A 15,352-nucleotide genomic window follows, 5' to 3' on the forward strand; every position below is an offset into this window, starting at 1 on the left:
TCCCTGTAGTGACAAGAGTCTCTTTGGTTTGCCAATATAATTCCTCGACCCAAATTTTATTTTGAAGTAGAAATTGTTTTAGATTCTAGAATTGAGCTGGATCGTATCATTGAATTCCGAATCCTTGCTGTTTTTAAGAAGACAAGATGTCAAATTACTCTTGACGCGAAAATGACATTTTGGCCTAGATGCTTAGAAGTTTGATATGTGAACCTATTTGGTTTTGTATTTGGTAATATAAGAGTACTAGAATGACCCTTGTCGTGAAAATTCGATTTTAGTCTATATGGTTACAAGTTGGATAAATATGAAGACTTAATTTGCTACAATCATTGCTGCCATTTTTAGGTAAGAAGACTTAATTTGCTTCTCTTCCCATTTGCACCTTTACCCTTTTTTCTTTTTGACTGCGTAATAGAGAACTTTTGTTCTTTTCATTCTTTACCTACTTTGGTTTTCAACTTCTTGTATCTAAAACTTTCTTCACATACGACAGCAGACATGGTGTTCCAATTAAAACAACTGTATCCGTGACTGTTTTGGAAGAGGCACTCAATGGTTCAGTTACAATTCGCCAACTTCCATTGGGATAGTTTGTATCTAAAAGGGTACGTACTTTTTTCCATTTATTAATCTCTTTATGGTCATAATTTTGTTTATTTATGCTTTGGTGCTTTCATGTTATAGGTTGAGAAGCAATGTGCACTTTCCTGTTTAGCTACAACCACGGTTACAATCGCAGAAGCGGAAGCAAGAGCTACAAAAGTAAATTCAAGGTTCAATTTTAATTTTCTGCCATTTATATTAATAAAAAGGTTGGATGCTAGTTATGTTCAACTTGCTATTGTCAAGATTTTTGTTTTGCTCTATGTAGAATGACTTTTTAGAAATTATTTTTGAAATATATGGTCTAACTGAATCCAAATTTTAAAAGTACTTTGAATTTAGTAGAGTTTCAGTCATGTTATTTATCTACTTTTTGTGAGACCAATATTTCATGATAATACCTCTCAGGCGTTAAACAATTTCACATGTATAGAATTCGTTTGAAACTTTGAATAAGTAGAAGACATGTCCTGCAATTATAAATATGTCAGATTTATAATTGATATTTTTTAATGGTGTTGAATAATCATCTTTCCACAGTTATTACATTTCGACCACGAAGTAAATGTATTTTTCTTTCTCCTAAGGAAATATGTATAATGTAATGTGTAGTCCTTGAATGTTAGTGACTCTCTTGTTATTATTTAATACATACATTATTTTTGCCTTTTTTGAATTCTGAACATTATATGTCGTTATTAATTACTGATGTAGTAAGGAAGTGTAAATAATGGGAAGGATGCCTTCGCTGCAAAATGTTTGTCGTCTGGATCAAACAATGTAGCAAGACAATGGAAAAAATGGGCAGAAATATAAAGCTTCTTGATTGATGGATCAATCATTCAATATGCAGTCTTCTCAAGGTTAGTCGTGTAACTCTTGTAAATTTAATTTCTATATTCACCGCAACATCTCTTTTTATTCGTTTTTTACCATTTGTTTTTTGGTTTTTGAGTTATCAAGTTTTTTCATCAAAATATAATCCTTTAAATCACTGTTTCATGTCTTTTTATTTTTTTATCGGCTGTCTTTCGGGTTTATAACTTTTTGAGTTATCTTTTTATTTTATTGAGTTACGTCTTCTATTTGGCGCGAAATTGAGGTTTTAGTTTATATGGTTGCAAGTTTGATAAAAAGGAAAATTGAACTTGTCCCTCGATGTCCCTTAATGCGAAACATGATAAAATGTGAAGCTATATGGTTTTGTATTCGGTAAAATGAAAGTATTGGAATTTGGAATGACCCTTGTCGCGAATATGAGATTTTAGCCTATATGGTTACAAGTTTAATAAGTATGAAGGTTGAACTTGTCCCTCGATGTCTCTTGATGCGAAACATAATATTTGAAGCTATTTGGTTTTAAATTCGGAAAATTTTAAGTAGTGAAAGAACCATGGTCGCAAAAATGAGATTTTGTCATATATGCTTACAAGTTGGATAAATGGGAAGTTTGACTCGATGTCCCTTGATGCGAAACATGATATGTGAACCTCTTTGGTTTTGTATTCGGTAAAATGAAAGTATTGGATTAACCCTTGTCGTGAAAATGAGATTTTAGTGTATATGGTTACAAGTTTGGTAAGTGTGATGGTTGAACTTGTCCCTTGATTAAACATGTCATGTGAACCTATTTTGTTTTAAATTCGGTAAAATGAAAGTCTTGGAAGGACTCTTGACGCGAAAATGTGATTTTAGCCTATATGGTTACAAGTTTAATAAGTATGAAGGTTGAACTTGTCCCTCGATGTCCCTTGATGCGAAACATGATATTTGAAGCTATTTGGTTTTAAATTTGGAAAAATTTAAGTAGTGAAAGAACCCTGGTCACAAAAATGAGATTTTGTCCTATATGCTTGCAAGTTGAATAAATGGGAAGTTTGAACTTGTCCCTCGATGTCCCTTGATGCGAAACATGATATGTGAACCTCTTTGGTTTTGTATTCGGTAAGATTAAAGTATTGGAATGACCCTTGTCGCGAAAATGAGATTTTAGCCAACATGGTTACAAGTTTGAGAAATATGAAGGTTGAACTTGTCCCTCGATGTCCCTTGATGCGAAACATGATATGTGAACCTATTTGGTTTTGTATTCGGTAAAATGAAAGTTTTGGATTAACCCTTGTCGCGAAAATGAGATTTTAGTGTATATGGTTACAAGTTTGGTAAATGGGCTGGTTGAACTTGTCCCTTGATTAAACATGTCATGTGAATCTAATTTGTTTTAAACTCGGTAAAATGAAAGTCTTGGAATGACTCTTGACGCGAAAATGACATTTTGACCTAGATGCTTAGAAGTTTGATAAATGGGAAGTTTGAACTTCTGCCTCGATGTCCTTTGATGCGAAACATGATATGTGAACCTATTTGGCTTGATATTCGGTAAAATGAATGTATTGAAAATGACCCTTGTCGCGAAAACGAGATTTTGGGGTATATGCTTACAAGTTTGATAAATGGGAAGGTTGAACTTGTCCATTGATTTAAAAAATGATATGTGAACCTATTTGGTTTTGAATTTGGTAATATAAGAGTATTAGAATGACCCTTGTCGTGAAAATTCGATTTTAGTCTATATGGTTACAAGTTGGATAAATATGAAGGTTGAACTTGTCCCTTGATGCGAAACATGATATTTGAACCTATGTGGTTGTAAATACGGTAAAATGAAAGTATTGAAATGGCCCTTGTCGCGAAAACGAGATTTTGGCCTGTATGCTTACAGGTTTGATAAATGGGAAGGTTGAACTTGTCCCTTAATTTAAAACATGGTTTGTGAACCTATTTGGTTTTGTATTCGGTAAAATGAAAGTATTGGAATGACCCATGTCGCAAAAATGAGATTTTGGCATATATAGTTACAAATATGAAAAATGGGAAGGCTGAACTTGTACCTCGATGTCCCTTGATGCGAAACGTGATTTTTAAGCCGCGTTTGTTTGGATTTCGGTAAACTGGTAGTATGAGAATGTGTCTCAATGGTTCTCAACTTGAAAATGATTTGAATCGAGTTTATTATAAATTTGACAAATTGAAAAGTTAATATTTTTTTCGATGACACTTGATGCGAAAATGTGATATTTGCGCATATATGGTTTTAAATTCTATAAATTGGAAGTATGCGTTTTGTCTTCTGTTATAATGTTTTTTGATGACCCTTGACACGAAAATTGGATTTTAGCGAAGTTTGATAAATGGGAAGATTGAACTTATGCCTCGACGTCAGTTGATGTGAAACTTGATTTTTAAGCATAGTTAAATCTAAATTCATTAAATTGGAAGTATGGGAATGTGCCTTAATGACCCTTGTTTTGAAGTTTGATAATGATGGTTGAACTTGTCAGTTGATGCGAAACTTGATAGTTAAGACTATTTTAAATTCGGTAAATTGAAAGTATAAAATTGTGCCTTAATGACCCTTGTTTCAAAAATGGATCGTTAGTGGTTAAATAAATCACGCTTGCCCGTAGACCGTTGAATTTGATAGTCAAGAGTTTGAGTTGAATCTTTCAAGTTTGGGTGCTACAATCATTGCTGCCATTTTTAGGTAAGATGACTTAATTTGCCTCCCTTCCCATTTGCACCTTTACCCTTTTTTCTTTTTGACTGCGTAATAGAGAACTTTTGTTCTTTTCATTCTTTACCTACTTTGGTTTTCAACTTCTTGTATCTAAAACTTTCTTCACATACGACAGCAGACATGGTGTTCCAATTAAAACAACTGTATCCGTGACTGGTTTGGAAGAGGCACTCAATGGTTCAGTTACAATTCGCCAACTTCCATTGGGATAGTTTGTATCTAAAAGGGTACGTACTTTTTTCCATTTATTAATCTCTTTATGGTCATAATTTTGTTTATTTATGCTTTGGTGCTTTCATGTTATAGGTTGAGAAGCAATGTGCACTTTCCTGTTTAGCTACAACCACGGTTACAATCGCAGAAGCGGAAGCAAGAACTACAAAAGTAAATTCAAGGTTCAATTTTAATTTTCTGCCATTTATATTAATAAAAAGGTTGGATGCCAGTTATGTTCAACTTGCTATTGTCAAGATTTTTGTTTTGCACTATGTAGAATGACTTTTTAGAAATTTATTTTGAAATATATGGTCTAACTGAATCCAAATTTTAAAAGTACTTTGAATTTAGTAGAGTTTCAATCATGTTATTTATCTACTTTGTGAGATCAATATTTCATGATAATACCTCTCAGGCGTTAAACAATTTCACATGTATAGAATTCTTTGAAACTTTGAATAAGTAGAAGACATGTCCTGCAATTATAAATATGTCAGATTTATAATTGATATTTTTTAATGGTGTTGAATAATCATCTTTCCACAGTTATTACATTTCGACCATGAAGTAAATGTATTTTTCTTTCTCCTAAGGAAATATGTCTAATGTAACGTGTAGTCCTTGAATGTTAGTGACTCTCTTGTTATTATTTAATAGATACATTATTTTTGCCTTTTTTGAATTCTGAACATTATATGTCGTTATTAATTACTGATGTAGTAAGGAAGTGTAAATAATGGGAAGGATGCCTTCGCTGCAAAATGTTTGTCGTCTGGATCAAACAATGTAGGAAGACAATGTAAAAAATGGGCAGAAATATAAAGCTTCTTGATTGATGGATCAATCATTCAATATGCATTTTTCTCAAGGTTAGTCGTGTAACTCTTGTAAATTTAATTTCTATATTCACCGCAACATCTCTTTTTATTCGTTTTTTACCATTTGTTTTTTGGTTTTTGAGTTATCAAGTTTTTTCATCAAAATATAATCTTTTAAATCACTGTTTCATGTCTTTTTATTTTTTTATCGGCTGTCTTTCGGGTTTATAACTTTTTGAGTTATCTTTTTATTTTATTGAGTTACGTCTGTTGACCAAGTGACTTCAAACACACAAGAGGGGGGGTGAATTGTGTTCTTTAGAAAACGAATTAAAATAAGCACTTAAAAAATATTTTAACCAAAAGAAATAAAGTGCATATAAAAGTTTATAATAAAGATGAAAAACTAGAAAAATTGTGCTAAAATAAATAACAAGTAAATTAAAAGAGATAAAGGGATGAGAGAAAAAAACACAAGAAGTTTATCCTAGTTCGGCCTAAAACACCAAGGCCTACGTCTAGTCCCCAAGGAAAAGCCCCTTGAGATTTTCACTAACCTAGCTTTTAAACGGGATAAGCTAGTAACCTTTACAAGATAGCGAGCACTCTCCAAACAAAACAATCCTTTGTAGAAGAGCCTCTAAACCCAAGAGATATCACCTCTCTTGAAACCTTGGGATCACACCCAATACAAATAAGAATTACAATAATAAAGTAATACACCAAATGTGTAGATATAACAAATTGAAGCACAAGAACTACAAGATAAACTATGTAGTATAAAATAGCTCTCAAGATAATAAATTAGCAAGTCTAAAAATAATGAGAGTGATGTAAAAGTATTTTTGACAATGTTTAGTGCAAATATTAGTTGTTGAAAATGAGCTACCACAATGCATCTATTTATATGCAAAAATGAAAGTGAAATTCATATGAGAAAATAAGTAGCCGTAGCATGATAAAATCAAGTTGCCGTTGGACATACAAAATTAGCCGTTGAATACATAGACCAATTAGGCAATATGTAATCTTTTTAAGAATCAAATCCATTCAATTGCATGGTATTAAAAACTTGATTTCATTCCAACGATTATATGTTTAATTGCCAACGGATAGAAAAGTTTAACTCACCATAATCAATTGTGTATAAACATAACTGATTATGTTGTAATGAAAAAGATACTAGGAGAAATTCTATACCAGCCAATTAACCGAATAAATATAATAGAATATGGCTTGAGAAATGAAACCATAATATGAATGAAAAATATTTTTAATGTAAATAAATATTTATGCAATTTTCCAAAATCAATTATGGCTTTTTCATGCAAAAATATTTTAATGCAAAATCACATTTGTTTGAAGAATATTGTGAGTGTGTGATTTATTTTCTTGAGAGATTTTTAACCACTTACAATAAATTCGTAATATAAAAATAAAATCCAAGACTAGAATGCTTGAATATTCTTTTCCGCATTTTGCATCTTTGTTCTTCTAGAACTTCTTTTGTCAATCATCAAAACCATTGTAATCCTGTCAAGGCATATATTCACAACGTCTTCTATTTGACGCGAAATTGAGGTTTTAGCTTATATGGTTGCAAGTTTGATAAAAATGACAGTTGAACTTGTCCCTCGATGTCCCTTAATGCGAAACATGATGATATGTGAAGCTATATGGTTTTGTATTCGGTAAAATGAAAGTATTGGAATTTGGAATGACCCTTGTCGCGAATATGAGATTTTAGCCTATATGGTTACAAGTTTAATAAGTATGAAGGTTGAACTTGTCCCTCGATGTCCCTTGATGCGAAACATAATATTTGAAGCTATTTGGTTTTAATTTCGGAAAAATTTAAGTAGTGAAAGAACCCTAGTCGCAAAAATGAGATTTTGTCATATATGCTTACAAGTTGGATAAATGGGAAGTTTGACTCGATGTCCCTTGATGCGAAACATGATATGTGAACCTTTTTGGTTTTGTATTCGGTAAGATTAAAGTATTGGAATGACCCTTGTCGCGAAAATGAGATTTTAGCCTACATGGTTACAAGTTTGATAAATATGAAGGTTGAACTTGTCCCTCGATGTCCCTTGATGCGAAACATGATATGTGAACCTCTTTGGTTTTGTATTCGGTAAGATTAAAGTATTGGAATGACCCTTGTCGTGAAAATGAGATTTACTGTTGTTTTACTCTGAACCTTTACTTTGTTTCATCTGCACCTTTTACTGTCTCTGTCTCAAAGTATTTTCAATTGTGATTTTATCTGTGATTTTCTTGCATAAAACCATCCAAAGTGTCTTTTCTTGTGTTACAAGGCATTAAAAAAAGGGTCTCTCTGAATTATTGCTTTGTTTTCTTGCATTTTAATTCAAATATATGTGTATTTTCTTGATTGTTTTTCTTCTTTTCTAGTGGAATTTTGTGCAATTTCTTGCCACTTTTTGTTCATAATATATTGATCCATGGTATGAGTGTTTAATATGCAATCTTGTGATGAATATGCTACTGATCATATGCTTGTGTTACTGTTTTTAATATGTTTTGTTAGTTTCTTGTGTTTCAAGTAATGTGTTTCCTTTTATATTTTGGTTATTGTCGTCATTTTGCCGTTTTATCTCATTCAATTGCTTACTTTTTTCTTACCATTTTATGCCTTATACTACTAACCATTTTATTTCATTTTTCATCCATTTCTTGAGCATTTTACCATTTCATCCCCATCTCTCATAGTTTAGCCACTTTACCTTTTAATTTCTATGTCAAATGGACATGTAATTTTAGGTAGTTTAATTTCCTTTTAATTCCTTACAAGACCATGGCATGTAAACTAGGGCAATGTAAAGGACAATGGACTCTCTATAGTGATGTACACCGACATAAGCACCAACACACATATGTTGTATGTTTACCGTTTTAGATGTATGTTTAGGAGACGCGATACTTAGAAAATATTTATTTTTCAAAGCAAATTAATTCCATCACTCAATGTTGAAGAGAAGCTAGTGTATTGGGTTATGCGATCAATCTCCGATATGGTGGTTTGCTTACTATTCTCCGGACCAATGTTGAAGAGAAGCTAGTGCACACTCTAGTGCAATTCTATGACTCGAGTTTCCATTGCATCACTTTCCCGGATTTCCAGTTAGTCCCTACTCTTGAGGCTTATTCCTACTTGTTAGATTCACCTATAGCTGAGAAGACGCCTTTCACCGGTCGCGGGACTTCTCTTACTCCTTTGGTTATTGCTAAAGACCTCTATCTCAAGACTTTCGATGTCTCCAATCATCTTACTACCAAGTCTCACATCCGAGGGTTCACTTCAAAGTATCTACTTGAGCGGGCTAATCTCAAAACCACTTGTCAAGACACACTCGAGGCTATTCTTGCATTACTTATCTATGGGCCCATTCTCTTTCCGAATCTCGACAACTTTGTGGATATGAATGCTATTGAGATCTTCCATTCCAAGAATCCGGTTCCTACTTTGCTAGCTGACACATACCATGCTATCCATGACCGAACTCTCAAAGGTCGTGGGTACATCCTTTGCTGCGTACCTCTCCTATATAGGTGGTTTATTTCTCACCTTCCGAGTTCTTTCCATGACAACTCGGAGAATTGGTCTTACTCACAGCGGATTATGGCCCTCACTCCTAATGAGGTGGTCTGGCTCGCTCCCGCCGCTCAGGTTAAGGAAATCATTACCAGTTGTGGGGATTTTCTCAATGTACCTCTTCTTGGTACCCGTGGGGGAATCAACTACAATCCTGAACTTGCTATGAGACAGTTTGGGTTCCTAATGAAGGCAAAGCCCATTAATCTTGCTACATCTCCAGAATTCTTCTACTATTCGAATGCCCCCACCGGACAAAGGGAGGCTTTCATAGACGCTTGGTCCAAAGTTCGTAGGAAAAATGTGAAACATTTGGGTGTGAGATCCGGTATTGCTCATGAGGCCTATACTCAGTGGGTAATAGATCGAGCTGAAGAGATTGGTATGCCCTACCCTGCTATGAGATATGTGTCTGCATCTGCTCCATCTATACCTTTACCTCTACCTCTCACAACTCAGGGGATGTATCAGGAGCATCTAGCCATGGAGAGTCGTGAGAAGCAGATGTTGAAAGCCCGATACAATGAAGCTGAGAATCTAATCATGACTTTGGATGGTAAGGATGAGCAAAAAACTCATGAAAACCTGATGTTGAAGAAGGAGTTGGCTAAGGTCCGGAGGGAACTTGAAGAAAAAGATGAGTTGCTTATGCGGGACTCCAAGAGAGCTAGAGGACGACATGATTTCTACGCTAGATACTGCGGTTCAGATTCAGAGTCCGAGGACCATCCCACCTCTTTCTATGCTTGAGGATTTCATTTGTCTGTTCTGTTAAAATTTCAAAGTTGGCTTAGTACTTCAAAGGGATTCACCTTATAAAAATTCCGTTTAGTTTTGATTGTTTACAAAGTTCCTAATTTGTCTAAAAACCCTTCGGTGACAAAAAGCTTTTTTTTTGCATCTGCATTTGTACATATCATGCATCATATGCATCATTCATCAGTCACAAAAGGTTTCCAAGCGCTCATTGCCTCTTGGTTCTTCTGCCACAGTTTGAAAGGTGGCTCGTGCTCGAAAAGTCTACAAACCTGACAGAATCCATCAGACTAGATCTTACAGAAAGAAGAATAAGGTAGCTATGGAAGAGGAAAATGCTCAGCTCCGTGCCGAATTAGCCTCTCTGAAGGAAGATTTGGCTAAGGCCCACGACACCATGACTGCTCTGTTGGCTGCCCAGGAACAATCAGCCACAGTTATCCCTGTAACTACAAGTGTGATCCCAACTGCATCTACTGATGCTCGCTTCGCTCTGCCAACTGGGTTTCCTTATGGACTTCCACCGTTTTTCACTCCTAATACTGCAGCAGGCACTTATGGTACTGCTAACGGTGGCCCGATTCCTGGGGCGAACTTGGCCTCTATCGGTACTACTTTGACTCAAGCAACGACAACTGTCACTGAGCCTATTATGAATACTGTACCTCAGGGCACCCACGCCGGTGCACACCGCGGGAGCACTCCCATAACTGGAACCATGGAAGAAAGGATGGAGGAACTTGCTAAAGAACTCCGTCGTGAAATCAAAGCTAACCGAGGGAACGGGGACCCTGTGAAGACTCATGATCTCTGCTTGGTACCAAAGGTGGACATCCCCAAGAACCACATTATCAAGTATGTCCGAAAGATGGGTAACTACTCAGACAATGATTCGCTCATGATTCACTCCTTCGAAGATAGCTTAATGGAAGACGCTGCAGAATGGTACACCAGCTTGAGCAAAGATGACGTTCATACCTTTGATGAATTGACTGCTGCTTTTAAAAACCACTATGGGTTTAATACCAGGTTGAAACCAAACAGGGAATTTCTCAGATCCCTCTCCCAAAAGAAAGATGAAAGCTTCCGCGAGTATGCACAGAGATGGAGGGGGCAGCTGCCCGCATCACTCCCGCTCTTGACGAAGAGGAGACTCAGACATTTCTGAAAACTCTGAAAAAAGATTATGTCGAAAGAATGATCATTGCTGCTCCAAATAACTTCTCTGAGATGGTCACCATGGGTACTCGCCTAGAAGAAGCTGTCAGAGAAGGCATTATTGTATTCGAGAAAGTTGAATCCTCCGCAAATGCATCAAAAAGGTACGGTAACCGTTACCTTTTTAGGGTTATTGATAATGTGGTTCTTATGATGACCGTTACCGTACCTTTTTGATGCATTTGCGGAGGATTCAACTTTCTCGAATACAATAATGCCTTCTCTGACAGCTTCTTCTAGGCGAGTCCCCATGATGACCAACTCAGAGAAGTTATTTGGAGCAGCAATGATCATTCTTTCGACATAATCCTTTTTCAGAGTTTTCAGGAATATCTGAGTCATCTCCTCTTCGTCAAGAGCGGGAGTGATGCGGGCAGCTGCCCCCCTCCATCTCTGTGCATACTCGCGGAAGCTTTCATGTTTCTTTTGGGAGAGGGATCTGAGAAATTCCCTGTTTGGTTTCAACCTGGTATTAAACCCATAGTGGTTTTTAAAAGCAGCAGCCAATTCATCAAAGGTATGAACGTCATCTTTGCTCAAGCTGGTGTACCATTCTGCAGCGTCTTCCATTAAGCTCTTAGAAGGAGTGAATCATGAGCGAATCATTGTCTGAGTAGTTACCCATCTTTCGGACATACTTGATAATGTGGTTCTTGGGGATGTCCACCTTTGGTACCAAGCAGAGATCATGAGTCTTAACAGGGTCCCCGTTCCCTCGGTTAGCTTTGATTTCACGACGGAGTTCTTTAGCAAGTTCCTCCATCCTTTCTTCCATGGTTCCAATTATGGGAGTGCTCCCGCGGTGTGCACCGGCGTGGGTGCCCTGAGGTACAATATTCATAATGGGCTCAGTGACAGTTGTCGTTGCTTGAGTCAAAGTAGTACCGATAGAGGCCAAGTTCGCCCCAGGAATCGGGCCACCGTTAGCAGTACCATAAGTGCCTGCTGCAGTATTAGGAGTGAAAAACGGTGGAAGTCCATAAGGAAACCCAGTTGGCAGAGCGAAGCGAGCATCAGTAGATGCAGTTGGGATCACACTTGTAGTTACATGGATAACTGTGGCTGGTTGTTCCTGGGCAGCCAACAGAGCTGTCGTGGGCCTTAGCCAAATCTTCCTTCAGAGAGGCTAATTCGGCACGGAGCTGAGCATTTTCCTCTTCCATAGCTACCTTATTCTTCTTTCTGTAAGATCTAGTCTGATGGATTCTGTCAGGTTCGTAGACTTTTCGAGCACGAGCCACCTTTCAAACTGTGGCAGAAGAACCAAGAGGCAATGAGCGCTTGGAAACCTTTTGTGACTGATGAATGATGCATATGATGCATGATATGTACAAATGCAGATGCAAAAAAAAAGCTTTTTGTCACCGAAGGGTTTTTAGACAAATTAGGAACTTTGTAAACAATCAAAACTAAACGGAATTTTTATAAGGTGAATCCCTTTGAAGTACTAAGCCAACTTTGAAATTTTAACAGAACAGACAAATGAAATCCTCAAGCATAGAAAGAGGTGGGATGGTCCTCGGACTCTGAATCTGAACCGCAGTATCTAGCGTAGAAATCATGTCGTCCTCTAGCTCTCTTGGAGTCCCGCATAAGCAACTCATCTTTTTCTTCAAGTTCCCTCCGGACCTTAGCCAACTCCTTCTTCAACATCAGGTTTTCATGAGTTTTTTGCTCATCCTTACCATCCAAAGTCATGATTAGATTCTCAGCTTCATTGTATCGGGCTTTCAACATCTGCTTCTCACGACTCTCCATGGCTAGATGCTCCTGATACATCCCCTGAGTTGTGAGAGGTAGAGGTAAAGGTATAGATGGAGCAGATGCAGACACATATCTCATAGCAGGGTAGGGCATACCAATCTCTTCAGCTCGATCTATTACCCACTGAGTATAGGCCTCATGAGCAATACCGGATCTCACACCCAAATGTTTCACATTCTTCCTACGAACTTTGGACCAAGCGTCTATGAAAGCCTCCCTTTGTCCGGTGGGGGCATTCGAATAGTAGAAGAATTCTGGAGATGTAGCAAGATTAATGGGCTTTGCCTTCATTGGGAACCCAAACTGTCTCATAGCAAGTTCAGGATTGTAGTTGATTCCCCCACGGGTACCAAGAAGAGGTACATTGAGAAAATCCCCACAACTGGTAATGATTTCCTTAACCTGAGCGGCGGGAGCGAGCCAGACCACCTCATTAGGAGTGAGGGCCATAATCCGCTGTGAGTAAGACCAATTCTCCGAGTTGTCATGGGAAGAACTCGGAAGGTGAGCAAAGGATATACCCACGACCTTTGAGAGTCCGGTCATGGATAGCATGGTATGTGTCAGCTAGCAAAGTAGGAACCGGATTCTTGGAATGGAAGATCTCAATAGCATTCATATCCACAAAGTTGTCGAGATTCGAAAAGAAAATGGGCCCATAGATAAGTAATGCAAGAATAGCCTCGAGTGTGTCTTGACAAGTGGTTTTGAGATTAGCCCGCTCAAGTAGATACTTTGAAGTGAACCCTCGGATGTGAGACTTGGTAGTAAGATGATTGGAGACATCGGACGTCTTGAGATAGAGGTCTTTAGCAATAACCAAAGGAGTAAGAGAAGTCCCGCGACCGGTGAAAGGCGTCTTCTCAGCTATAGGTGAATCTAACAAGTAGGAATAAGCCTCAAGAGTAGGGACTAACTGGAAATCCGGGAAAGTGATGCAATGGAAACTCGGGTCATAGAATTGCACTAGAGTGTGCACTAGCTTCTCTTCAACATTGGTCCGGAGAATAGTAAGCAAACCACCATATCGGAGATTGATCGCATAACCCAATACACGAGGCAACCCTCAGATCGAATTGTCGATTATATCTCTACCTATTCATAAGTTCACTCAGCCCGGGTATAGGACTTTGATATTCTCACCCCACATGTTAAATGAAAACAAACAAATATTCACATGTATAAACAATAAGGTAAAGCGTAAACATAAAACGGAAAAACTAGGTGTGACCCGCCACAAATATTATCCCCAGTGAAAGTCGCCATTTCGTTTATCCCGATTTTGGGGTATCAAGTCATTAATTAGGCTTGAACCTTTCAATCTTTGATATTCTCTATTTTTTTTTGGGAAGGGTAAAATTGAGAAAACCCTTCGTAACGACTATAATATTCTATAGGAACCGCTTTCCTAGCTTTATGTCTACGCTTTACTTTTATGCTTATTTATTGAAAAAGAGAGTTTATTTAGGTTAAGGATTTGGAAAGAAAGTGTATGAGATTTCATTTTATTGGACTTGGAGAGGTTTTGACCTCTTGCCTACATACCCTTTTAAGGGATCAAAATTAATTCCATGTAGTTCTCTTCCAAAAGTATTTTTGGTGTGTTTCAATTGATTTTAGTTTTTGAAAATGGTTTTGAAGAAGAGAAAGAGGCCGTAAAGGCATGAGAGGAAAAGATAGTGAATTGTTGGTTCAATTATTAACGAAAAAAGTGTCTAAGTAGAAATTAAGATTCATTTGAATTTGATTAAGAAAATAAAGGAAAATACAATGGAGTTTTGACTCCAAGGTTTATTAGGAAATATTTGAGTGATGAAATTAATTTGCTTTGAAAAATGAATATTTTCTAAGTATCGCGTCTCCTAAACATACATCTAAAACGGTAAACATACAACGTGTGTGCGTGTCGGTGCTTGTGTCGGTGTACATCACTATATAGAGTCCATTGTCCTTTACATTGCCCTAGTTTACATGCTATGGTCTTGTAAGGAATTAAAAGGAAATTAAACTACCTAAAATTACATGTCCATTTGACATAGAAATTAAAAGGTAAAGTGGCTAAACTATGAGAGATGGGGATGAAATGGTAAAATGTTCAAGAAATGGATGAAAAATGAAAGGCTTGAATCTTTGTAGATCTACATTCTTTGTTACGGTTTTGAAAATTATTTTTTTTAGGTTTTCAAATTCTTTGAAAGAAACTGTTTGAAACCTTGAGGATCTACATGGATTCGTCCTTATTGATGCTTTTTAAGAAAGAACGGTGGAGTTGTATGTTTACCTGTGATTTAATCGGAGATTTCGAACAAGATTTTTTAGAAATCTTCGATTTGATTCTGTTTGTTGATTTTTGACTTGAAACCGAAAATAAATCGGTGTTTCTTGCTGGTTTGATTCCTTCTTCTTCTTCACCGGATCATATTCTTCATCTTCTTTCTTTCTTCTTCTTCAAAAACTCTGTGATCGTGCTTGAGTTTGTCACCACTTGGTGATGAATTCGCACTTGAATTGCAGAGGAAAACGATTCAATGATGAAGATTCACCATGGATCACTGAGAATCGATGAAAATTTGATGAATTCGCACTTGAATCTGGTTCTTGATGGTTTCTGAATTTTGATCTAACTGAATGGAGAGAGAAATTGGAGTTCTAGTTGTGATGTGGCGTGGATTGAATTGCTTTTTCTGACACTGTGCACTATTTATAAGCTGCCAAGCGTGCCTTTGGACCAGTGAAATGGTGACACCTGTACTTGGACTTGAAATGGCTCGGCCTTGT

The 15,352-nt window shown here is 36.9% G+C and overlaps 1 protein-coding gene across 11 annotated transcripts in view; it reads left to right on the forward strand.

Annotated features, from left to right (window-relative positions):
* Positions 1-15,352, forward strand: part of LOC112418186 (COP9 signalosome complex subunit 4) — a 29,074-nt gene that overhangs the window by 3,208 nt on the left and 10,514 nt on the right. The window contains exons 8-14 of one of the 11 annotated variants that reach the window (XR_005645815.1): positions 10-348; positions 497-608; positions 688-776; positions 1,321-1,469; positions 4,299-4,410; positions 4,490-4,578; positions 5,120-5,199. Coding sequence is in view for 1 of the 11 variants with exons in the window: in XM_039833358.1 (XP_039689292.1) it covers positions 497-593 (97 nt within the window). In the remaining 10 variants the exon portion in view is untranslated. Of the gene's footprint in view, positions 1-9; positions 349-496; positions 609-687; positions 937-1,320; positions 1,470-4,045; positions 4,151-4,298; positions 4,411-4,489; positions 4,579-5,119; positions 5,269-15,352 lie in introns of those variants that run through there. The other 10 variants (XR_005645816.1, XR_005645808.1, XR_005645809.1 and 7 more) reach the window with 10 other exon arrangements.

Source organism: Medicago truncatula, chromosome 4, assembly GCF_003473485.1.
Source record: "Medicago truncatula cultivar Jemalong A17 chromosome 4, MtrunA17r5.0-ANR, whole genome shotgun sequence".
Lineage (NCBI taxonomy): Eukaryota > Viridiplantae > Streptophyta > Magnoliopsida > Fabales > Fabaceae > Medicago > Medicago truncatula.